This window comes from Hemiscyllium ocellatum, chromosome 22 (genome assembly GCF_020745735.1).
Source record: "Hemiscyllium ocellatum isolate sHemOce1 chromosome 22, sHemOce1.pat.X.cur, whole genome shotgun sequence".
Taxonomy (NCBI): domain Eukaryota; kingdom Metazoa; phylum Chordata; class Chondrichthyes; order Orectolobiformes; family Hemiscylliidae; genus Hemiscyllium; species Hemiscyllium ocellatum.
Window position 1 is genome coordinate 15,593,331 of NC_083422.1, and position 10,698 is coordinate 15,604,028.

Below are 10,698 nucleotides of genomic sequence, written 5' to 3' on the forward strand. Positions count from 1 at the left end.
TCTTTGTTAAATTGGATTATTAATTTCTATTATTAACAGCACAAGACACACCTGAGTTCAGAAACCCAGTGGACTGCTTGAATCAAGCATCCCCTGTAACAGTTTATTAAACCATCATTTTTTTTATTGAGCATTAAATCCAAGATGACGGCATTTCCCAGAAAATAAAGTAGAAGCAGACAACAATGAAAGGAGATGTAAGCAGTTTAGGAAAATGTGAACAAAACTTATATAAATTGGCAATGGGAGATTATTTAATCTGAAGCCAAAAGTTTCAAACCAAATTTAAAATTAAAGGTGATATCTTGTAATAAATAAACCAAGATACAGTTTAAATTTTCTCTGTCATCTTTGTTTATAGTTAAGTCTGATTAGTTCACCATTACTCTACGAAATAAATAGGTGTCAAATATTTCAGGACAACAAGACAATTGTGAATATTCTGGCAGTACATTCTGACTTTATTTTAAAAACTCCCATTCATTCAGGTAAAGCTACAGCTAATGTCTAGTGACAGAGCAATGGAATGAAAACAGTAGAAAGTATGTTTCTCTAATTGCACATTCACAGTTTTCTTGTTGCAAAAAGATACAAAAAGAGGAAGAGGAAAGATGATGGTTTAAAAGCATTTGCGGTGTACAATAGATGGACCAGCCTCATCATATTCGGGCTTGCTAATCCACATCTGCTGGAAGGTGGAGAGAGAGGCCAGGATGGAGCCACCAATCCAGACTGAGTATTTGCGTTCAGGAGGAGCAATGATCTATTATAAAAGGTACATAACAAAATGATATCAGTGACTTATACATAACCAGTTTGCAATCACAACTTAAATAATGGGCAAGGTTCACTCATTTGATTCTTTGAGAAAGTGGCTTTCTATTGGAATTGTTATTTTACAACTTTTATTTTGCTTTCTTCAAATTCCCACAAACGTTTGCTAACTGTGGAGGTGGGCTGGGGATCTGGCTTTGTCAGTGCAGCTGTTCAGTTGGCTATAAGGACATGATGATGATCTAAGGTGCTTAGTTACTTGCCATTTTTCCACTTCCTGTCCATGAGGAGGCGCCTCATCCTTTGGAATATCACCATTTGGAGACCTTCTGGTACTGTGGATACAAGCTTATTTGTGGGCACTGATGCCTGTTAGCTCTACTTTGTCCTAACATGGCTGGGGGTTCAAGACCTATCTCAGCACCTTATTCTAGCATGGCCTACTGTACTAAATATTGAATATCCAAAAGTGCAATCTTTTGGATGAGATGTTAAAATGATGTAACATATTCCTACTCGGTGGATGAAATAAGCCTCCTAACATTATTAAAACAAAATCACAATATTTTTAGGATTGTGACCAAAAGCCAAATCCTACACCCACTTCCCCAACAAACAGATGTGCTGTCAAACTCCAATTCCTGTTATTAAAAGGTTGCACACAGTCAATCTACAATACTGATTAAAGTACACATAAATTCTGAAATTAAACTATAATTTACAAGACTTACTACAGGCTGAAGTATTAGAGAACTTGAAATTGTTGTTGGTTTGAAGTAGTGTTAAAATGTTACGTTTTGGTAATCTAAACTTCATTTTCATGCAGCCAATTGCCAATGCTAAAATATATTACTGCAAGAGAGATGGTGGTGTGATGGTAATATCACTGGACAAGTAATTCAGAGCCCTGTGCAACTCCCTGGGAATAGGGTTTCAGATCCTGTCATGGCAGCTGGTGGAATTTAAATTCACTTAATAAATCTAGAATTGAAAATTAGTCACTGACACAGCAACCATGAAACTACTACTAGTTGTTGTAAAAGCCTATCTGGTTTGCTTTATGTCCTTGAAGAAAGAATATTTACTGTCCTAACCTAGTTTAGTCTCTCTCTAACTCTAGACGCATAGTAATGTGGTTGATTCGAAACATTCGTCTGAAAGGACTGAGCAGGCCACACGTTTCAAGGGCAGTTAGGGATGGGCAATAAATGCAGATCTTGCCCGGGACTCCCACATGCCATGAAATAATACTTAGTGCTCCTTTTCATGAATTTGGCCTCTGTTCCGCATTGTCATTAGACATCATTGCCTGACTGAGTAGTAAGAGAGATAAATTGCTCTCACACTATTGTTCAGCCAGTCAAAGAAGACAGATACCTGTTTTCTCGTATCACTTCAAGGAAAAGCACTCCTCAGGCTCAAGGTCAGGACTTGGATGAATAGTTTGCATTAACATCTCTCCATGCTTATCCATCTATCTTAGCTATTTTTGCCACTGTTCAACTCCAATAACTTCAGACATAAGAGTTATAAGTCTTTTTTAAATATACAGTTATTTAAAGTTAATATATTTTAGAAAGATTCTTCAACGTTTATCAGAGTTCTGTTAATTAAAAAGAAATTTGTAGATTTGTTTTTAACATGTAACCCATGTAGAACCATATTTGTTGAACATAAATACCTATCTAATTGGAAGTGCATTTTATCAATAAGGATATTTAACATAGATCTTTTATGAGTTGGGTCAAGAAAATTCTTAAAATTATCTCTGAAGACAAAATATTAAGTCAAGAATTGTTGAGATTGGCTTTAAATAATTTATAGTTGTGCACTTTATAAATAGACTTACCAATGGAATGCACATTAGAGAAACTTGCCTTTCATATATGGTGGATACCTATGTTGTCTGTATTGTACTGTGTTAAAGGTACCATTGACAGAATGCATTGAGGCAGAAACAATGTGAGTATCAGCTGATGTTTATGGTGACTACATGGTCTGAACATCAACATGAGTGATTTCTGCCTTGTTCTGGCTTGAACAATACAATCACAGAAAAACATAATCTTTTTCATCCCTTTTGCTTCATTTTGTTGGAGAAACAACCATTCTGTTTGATACTATTAGTAATGATCAGACACAAAATAATACTGCTGTTTAATTTCCTTAATTACTAACCTTGATTTTCATGGTGCTGGGAGCCAATGCTGTGATTTCCTTTTGCATACGGTCAGCGATACCAGGGTACATGGTGGTACCTCCAGACAGTACATTGTTGGCGTACAAATCCTTCCTGATGTCGATATCACACTTCATGATGCTGTTATATGTGGTCTCATGGATCCCTGCAGACTCCATTCCTGCCAAGTAGATGGTATATATAGTAAATCAGTAAGATCAAAGGAAGTTTTAAATTCCAGACACCTATGTAAAAGATATTTCATCATGCTGACTATGGAGAAAAATGCAAGCTTGTAAACCTGCTGTTTGTTGAGATGTGATTTAATTCATAATCACAAATGGATTAAGCAGATACTGGTTAGATAAAGTGTTGTTAGTTATATTATGGCACATACTGTTTCCAAACAGGTACATGGGGACCATAGGAACAGGAGTAGGCCATTCAGTCCCTTGAACGTGTTTCACCAGTCAGTTAGATCTGGCTAATTCTGAACCAGAACATCATTTACCCATGGAGATGTTTGAACATACAGTACACAGTTTCAGAATACAATGATGATGGCTCTGGCCATGAATGACTCATTTGAGAGTTGACTACTCCTGAGTCAGTTGATGTTAGTGTGAATTAGTAATAAAAATTCATTGTAGTCCCAAATGTGGATGCAGTTTTCCTATTCAATAAGGAGGATGTTGGTCATGATAGTATTCCAGCTACCATGGTCCAGGATACAGCATAGCTCACCAATGTGTGCTTTTTAGATCCTATGAACCACTTAACAGAATTAGCAACTAATGCTTACTCCATAAAATCAACTCACCAATGAAAGATGGCTGGAAGAGAGTCTCTGGGCAACGGAAACGCTCATTGCCAATGGTGATGACCTGGCCATCAGGCAGTTCATAACTCTTCTCTAAGGAGGATGAGGAGGCAGCTGTGGCCATCTCATTCTCAAAGTCAAGAGCCACGTAGCACAGCTTCTCCTTAATATCACGGACAATCTCACGTTCAGCTGGGAATCAAAGGGAAGTAGTACATAAGATTTGTCTTTGATAATTCTACTGCACATAGGCTTGTGTTTGCTCTCCTTCCCACTAAATTTAAAGTGGAAATGAAATTATTGAGGCATCATGTTGCAAGGAATATTTTGAAAAAAATGAGAAGTAAAAGTAAACAAATCTTTTAATGGCTGCCCAGCAACTTTCTAATGATCTGATCATTTGCATCAATTGAATTTGCACTTGCTCCAGGTGGATAACATCGATCACAGTCTTTCCTTGTTATGTAAAATGCTGCTTGCCTTTCCTGAGGGAAGGGGGAACATGAGTTAGTTTTATTTGGAGCTGTTTATATCCATCTGTTGGTTGAATAATCTCAAGGATCCTACATGAAGACTTGACTTTGAATTCATCAGTGAGACAACTGGGGGAAATAGGCTTTGTCACCGCTGTTAGGATTAGGCGTTTCTCAAATTATTCTAAACTGGGGATACAAACAGTTTTTAATTCCTTTCATTAAAAAAACAATTAGTTGAAAGATGTATGATATGTCTGTACTTAACTAGCAGAAAGTGAGAACTGCAGATGCTGGAGATCAGAGCTGAAAAATGTGTTGCTGGAAAAGCACAGCAGGTCAGGCAGCATCAAAGGAGCAGGAGAATCGACGTTTAGGGCATAAGCCCTTCAGGATTCTCCTGCTCCTTTGATGCTGCCTGACCTGCTGCGCTTTTCCAGCAACACATTTTTCATGTCTGTACTTCAGCACATGAAAGCCTCCTGCTTTACACTTATTGGATCACTGTAAGCTTAAATGTACTTTTAACAGAAAGTAGTTGTCCTCAAAACCACAGCCATGTAGAGTTGTGGCTGTATTTTTAAAAAAGCCATCCTGCTCCTTACCTGTGGTGACAAATGAATAGCCGCGTTCAGTAAGGATTTTCATGAGGTAGTCAGTGAGATCACGGCCGGCCAGATCCAGACGCATGATGGCATGGGGCAGGGCATAACCCTCGTAGATTGGCACATTGTGGGTGACACCATCTCCAGAGTCCAGCACGATACCTGCACACAACAACCACCTGATCAGAAACAGCCACAGAAGTAGGCCCTCCCATCCTGCAATGCAGGTAACACCACCCAGACTCACCAGTTGTACGGCCAGACGCGTAAAGGGACAGCACGGCCTGGATAGCAACATACATGGCTGGCACATTGAAAGTCTCAAACATGATCTGGAAGTGAAGAAAATAGTATGTCATGCCATTACGTAATTAAACACTTGTCAGTCCATTGATTAAACTGGCATAACTGAAAACCACGTTCAAAGCTTTCAATGGCTTGGAAATTGTTACATCAATATTTTTTAACAGAATGTTTATTTAGTGGATGTGCTAGATCCACTTAATGGATTTGCCAAATCATTGCAGCATAGTGTAGCGAGTCAAGAGCAAGTGCATTAGTGAGAAGCTAGCAACAAACAGGCAGCACAGTACCTGGGTCATCTTTTCGCGGTTGGCCTTGGGATTCAGGGGAGCCTCGGTGAGCAGAGTTGGATGTTCCTCAGGAGCTACACGTAGCTCATTATAGAAAGTGTGGTGCCAGATCTGTGGGAAAAAGAGCAGTGTTTTAAAATACGGCTGTTCTGTTCATCCCACTGTCAATTATTATATCAATTAGCTTAGTTCAATATCAGGCCTTTGGATGTTCCCAGCCACGTTGTTCAGGAAGGTTGCAAATGCTCTCTTGCCTTCTCCATGTCGTCCCAATTTGTGATGATGCCATGCTCGATTGGATATTTCAGGGTCAGGATCCCCCTTTTACTCTGAGCCTCATCGCCCACGTAGCTGTCTTTCTGGCCCATTCCAACCATAACACCCTGTAAGGTCGAACAGAACACGTAGAGTTCATATGTATGATCAACACACTACAGCAATGTTTGACAATATACAATTAGGGGAGCCAGAATGCAACAACTATCACTGGAATAATTAACATGGAGTTACTGTGAATTTGTCATTTAGCTAGCTGCAGAGCTATAAGTTAAAATGACTTTTGGAAATCACAGTGGGTCAGAAGGCATCCGTGGAGAGGGAACAAGCTAATGTTTCTAATTCTTCGACTCAGCTCTGATGAAGAGTGATCTGGATTCAAAATCTTAGCTTGCTCTCTCTGCACGGATACTGTCTGGCCCACAGTGATTTCCAGCATATGTCTGTTTTCAGTACAGAATCCAGCATCTGTAGTAATTTGCTCCGATGATGACTTTTGGCTCTTATGGGATAAATTTCATCCAGCATCAAAGCTTGTCATTTTCATAAAATTATGCAGCACAGAAGGCAATTTGCTCCCACATGCCATCATTGAATATAAAAGTTATTCATTCCACTGCCATGAATCCTTTTATGTGCATGTACTGTTTGAAAGTTACCACTGATTTTACTTGCACCACTTTTTCAGGAAATGGATTCCAGATCAGAATGGTTCTAGTGTGAAACATATCCCAGCTCCACTCTGCCTGTTTTCCCAACTGCCAGTGTCCCCCTTTCGCCCTCTGACTAATGGAGATGACCCTGCCTCTATCAAAACTCAATATTTTGTCTCTCCCTGTCTGTCTAAAAGTGATTTGAAACATCGATGAGTATCTAGTGCACACATCCAGCAGAGTTAATAAGAAGCCACAGGCCGCTGTTGTAGCTGAGCAGTTGCTGCATGTGCCTGGCTGCTGACCTGATGGCGAGGGCGGCCCACGATTGAGGGGAAGACCGCTCGGGGAGCGTCATCCCCGGCGAAGCCAGCCTTACACAGTCCGGAGCCGTTATCGCAAACCAGCGCTGTACTTTCCTCCTCGTCACACATGGTCAATCTGTATGGATCTGGTGAGGAGAAAGGAGAGATACCATTTCAGACCAGACAACACAACCAGACCTCTGTGTGTGTGTGTGTGTTGATTCACGTGGTTAGTAATAGATTCAATGCAATCTTTAGTGTGTTGAGAAAGATCCCAGGATGGGATGTGGAACAACTTGGCACTTGTTAGATCAAAATGAAACAATTTTGGGAATGAACCGCTTCTTTAATTTACAGATCCCAGCAATGATTCTGCACTCTCTTGTGAATTCAGAATATACAGCACAAATAAATCTGAATCAAATTCCCACTTTCTCAGGCAGTTTCTTTCAGTTCAAGGCTGTTTGGAGTTTTCAAAAGAGCCAATAGGTCCCTGCCCTCTAACAGGAAGTCCAATTTATTTTAATGCATCTTTTTTTTCCCTAATTAGGAAATCGCCTGCAGCACCATAAAAGTTCTCCTCAAGTATGTATTTCTTAGTCCAAGTTGCTCCTGCCCATCCTCGGGCATTCACCTCGGACTTGCAGTACCACGAGCGAGCAGAGGGGCGCTGGAAAGGGATTGGGAAAGGACCATATTTAGTCATGAACCCAGAAAATCCACAAGACGGAGCGGCTGCTACCCAGTGTTACAGCTGGGCTGGTCCACGACAAGCAACGGGCTCTGTTCGTAAACCCGTGGATTCTTCGTCAGGCACTGTCACCCTTATCCGTTCTGACAATAGGCCACTACAAATAATACTGAAAAAGGAGTTGATTCCAGGAGTAAAAAAGCTGGAGATTCTGAAGTCCAAATTAAAGCATTATATACACTGTAGGCAGCCAGTCTATATAAACAGGAGCAGAGTCAAACTTCAGCACATCTGGAGATATAAACAAGGAGTGCTCAAACATAAAACTGTCAAAATCTGGAGAGCAATTTAATGAATTATCCCTCAGATACTCATGGCTTCTAGAAACAAGCAGTAATTGCCTATGCTGACTCTCAATTCAGATAGAAACCCTTACTACAAGTCTGTCAGTCAGCAACTACAAAACAAAAATCAAACCCACTTTGTTATCAGTCCTGAAGCCCACTTTTCAAACTCGACACAGAAAGCGGCAGATTTCCACGTTAAACCGTTCTGGTATTTTATCGCCACTCAGTAAGCAAAACGACAGGTCATGGTTATCCATTTGCCTTTTAGCATTTTCTTCAAAAAACAAAATGTCAGGTTTTAATTTGAGAGAGCCCCATGCATGCAGCGCACTACTCACAGTTTGCCCATCAGTACAAGATGTGAGTAAATGCAGATATTGAAGTCAGGTAATTAACCCTTGCCTGGGACTCACCCTGTCTGCTTTGCCGGGGTCCTTTACTCTGGGATGGTGCACGCTTCCTCCCCGCTTTGTTAAGTTTTATAGCCCTTGAGTCTCGTCACCTTCTGATCCACCCACATCAGCCCCAAAAAAGGACCAGACCCCGAGCCCGGCTGCATGGATTGCTGTTCCACAGCCATATACGGTTCTCACAAAAGCCCTTCTCTGGGTGGCCGGTGTACATTCCAACTGCGCAGTTCATGGAGTGAAGGGGAATCTCAGCGTTTAGCGTAAACAGAGCGACAACTCGGCAGCAGCTGCAAATATACACTGACAGCCCACTGATAAATGGGTCTTGCCATAGTTTGATCATCCTGCGTGACCACTGAGAATCTGAACGCGGCCAGGTTAAACTTCATCCCATAAGCTGACCGCTGAACAATTATGTCTGCACATCATTTTTGATATCTGAGGCACATCCAGCAGCAGCGTAAAGTTTCCAGAGGATTCAGTGCACCACAATCTATGGGGAGACGAGGAATATCCTTAGATGGTAAAGCCGAGAGATAGCCACATCCCTCTGTGAAACAACTCGATTTCATGAATTTAAAGGGACATCACTATAAAGGGAAGTGCAGACATTTTACCAACTTCAGTTTGACTGAAGACTGATAGTTTGGTCTTGGTGTATTATCTCATTGATTGTTGTTGCTTTGGGGTGCACTTGACTGGTATCTCTGCATTTACAGCTCATCTCGTGTTGAAAATTAAAGCAGTTTCAGTGTCTGGGTTCGAAAGTTGAATGTCTACTCGCTGAAAGTTCCTTTTTGGTCTTTGCAGAGTGTTGTCCTTGATGGAGTGTTGCAGACGGACACATTGTAGGTCCAGAACTATTATGTTCAGGGACACACTAAAGCTCAGAGCAGCAGCACGGAAATGAGAGGCTACAGACAGAATGTACTGAAACACTGATAACTTATAAAACTCCCTGGGCTGTAGATATTTTTCCAATCAACCTGTTCAGAGATGTTATTACGCACTGCTGGAGCAGGCAGGACTTGAACCAGGGCCTCCTGGACCAGACGTTGGGACACTACCACTGCAGCACAGGTGTTCTAATGCACACACCCTTATTCACACATAGCCAGTGACACAGCCCAATGGACTGTATACTTGTCGCTGAGTGTGTTTGGGAAATGCCACATTGTACTGCCCAAGAGGTATCTAAGAGTGTAACATAGTTTTCAAAGTTTATGAGACGATTTGTAGCTCGGGTGCTTGTTGTTGTGGTCCTGTTCGCTGAGCTGGGAAGCGGCAGAGACAAACCACTATAAATGCCGGAGGAAACATCACAGAAGCGCTTCACAGGAGGCTCCCAAACACTGAGGATGTCACCTAGGCAGGAGACGAAACGTCTGCAACACAAATTCCAAGCTCAGCGAACAGAACCACAACAGTGTAACATAGTTAATGGAGAAAAGGTATATATTATTAGTCACCATAAAGTCCAATTTGATTTTTTTTTCCTTTGGAAGGTACTTTTAGATGTTTTGTGAATAAAGTATATTTTGTGAATAAAGTGTCAGGAAATGACCATCTTCACTGACATTGCCTTTGACCATAAACCCACCATTAACCATTTGGGAAGATCATGTGCAGAAGCTTGACTGGACCAGTTACATAACACCATTGTTACTAAAGCAGGTCAAAGGCTGGGTATCCTACTAGGCGTAGCTCAACTCCTCACTGTGTAAAACTCTCCAGTAACTACAAGGCTCAGTTTGGGAATGTAATTGAATACACTCCATATATCAAGATGGGGACATCAGTTTAATCAGAATTCTCTCCACCTGTGTACTGTCTGCAATAAATTGTCAAAATTCTTCTGACAGCACCTCTCAAACCCATGGCATCCATTATGGAGAAAGATAAGGCCACAAGTTTCAACTCAAGTCACAAAATATCCAAACTTGATCATATATAACTGGGTTCTGAAACTCCCCACCTAATAGGACAGTAGGAACACATTCACAAATGGTCAACAGCAGATCAAGACTAAAGCTCAAGGAGACCAAATGATGAGCAATAAAATGCAAGCATTCCTGAGCATGGAAGTATGAATTCATTTATTACAATTTCTTAATGAACTTTTCTTGGCATTTAACATGCAGGGAAAGCTTCAGTTCCACCCCTAGACACAGACATACTGAAAGGAGTATTAATACTTCTATAGTTTAATTTTAAGTATAGGCACCACTTATATAACACACCTTTTTTGTGATCATAGGAATAACTTAGGTGTCAGGGCAAACTTTTCATGACCTGATTAAAAACAAGTTCCTTGCGGATCTGTTCACATAACCAACCTACATCCCAATAAATGTGGACCATTTCCCTCATGTTTCAGTAGTTCATGCAGATGTGCAGTTTTCAATGTGATTTGCAGTTCTGTGCTGTGCCCAGTACAAGCCAATTCTGCCTTCTATATATTACATTTTAAAAAGTGCATAGAAATATAACTGAAGCCTTGCATCTGGAGCATAAATGAAATTTAAGAAGCATAGATGCTGATTATAATGTATAAATAGTCAATTACGATTAT

At 40.7% G+C, this 10,698-nt stretch overlaps 1 protein-coding gene across 2 annotated transcripts; it reads right to left on the minus strand.

The window, feature by feature from the left end:
- Positions 1-56: 56 nt before the first annotated feature.
- Positions 57-8,235, minus strand: acta2 (actin alpha 2, smooth muscle). 2 transcript variants are annotated; one of them, XM_060841889.1, is made up of 9 exons: positions 8,130-8,235; positions 6,679-6,824; positions 5,699-5,827; positions 5,445-5,555; positions 5,099-5,183; positions 4,852-5,013; positions 3,774-3,965; positions 2,953-3,134; positions 57-763 (listed from the first exon to the last, which is right to left on the minus strand). In XM_060841889.1, exons 2-9 carry the CDS (start codon positions 6,805-6,807, stop codon positions 620-622), a joined length of 1,134 nt encoding a protein of 377 aa, XP_060697872.1. In that variant the 5' UTR covers positions 6,808-6,824; positions 8,130-8,235; the 3' UTR covers positions 57-619. The 2 variants fall into 2 exon arrangements, with proteins under 2 accessions (XP_060697872.1, XP_060697873.1); XM_060841890.1 differs by lacking the exon at positions 8,130-8,235 and adding an exon at positions 7,851-7,872.
- Between the last annotated feature and the right edge of the window lie 2,463 nt (positions 8,236-10,698).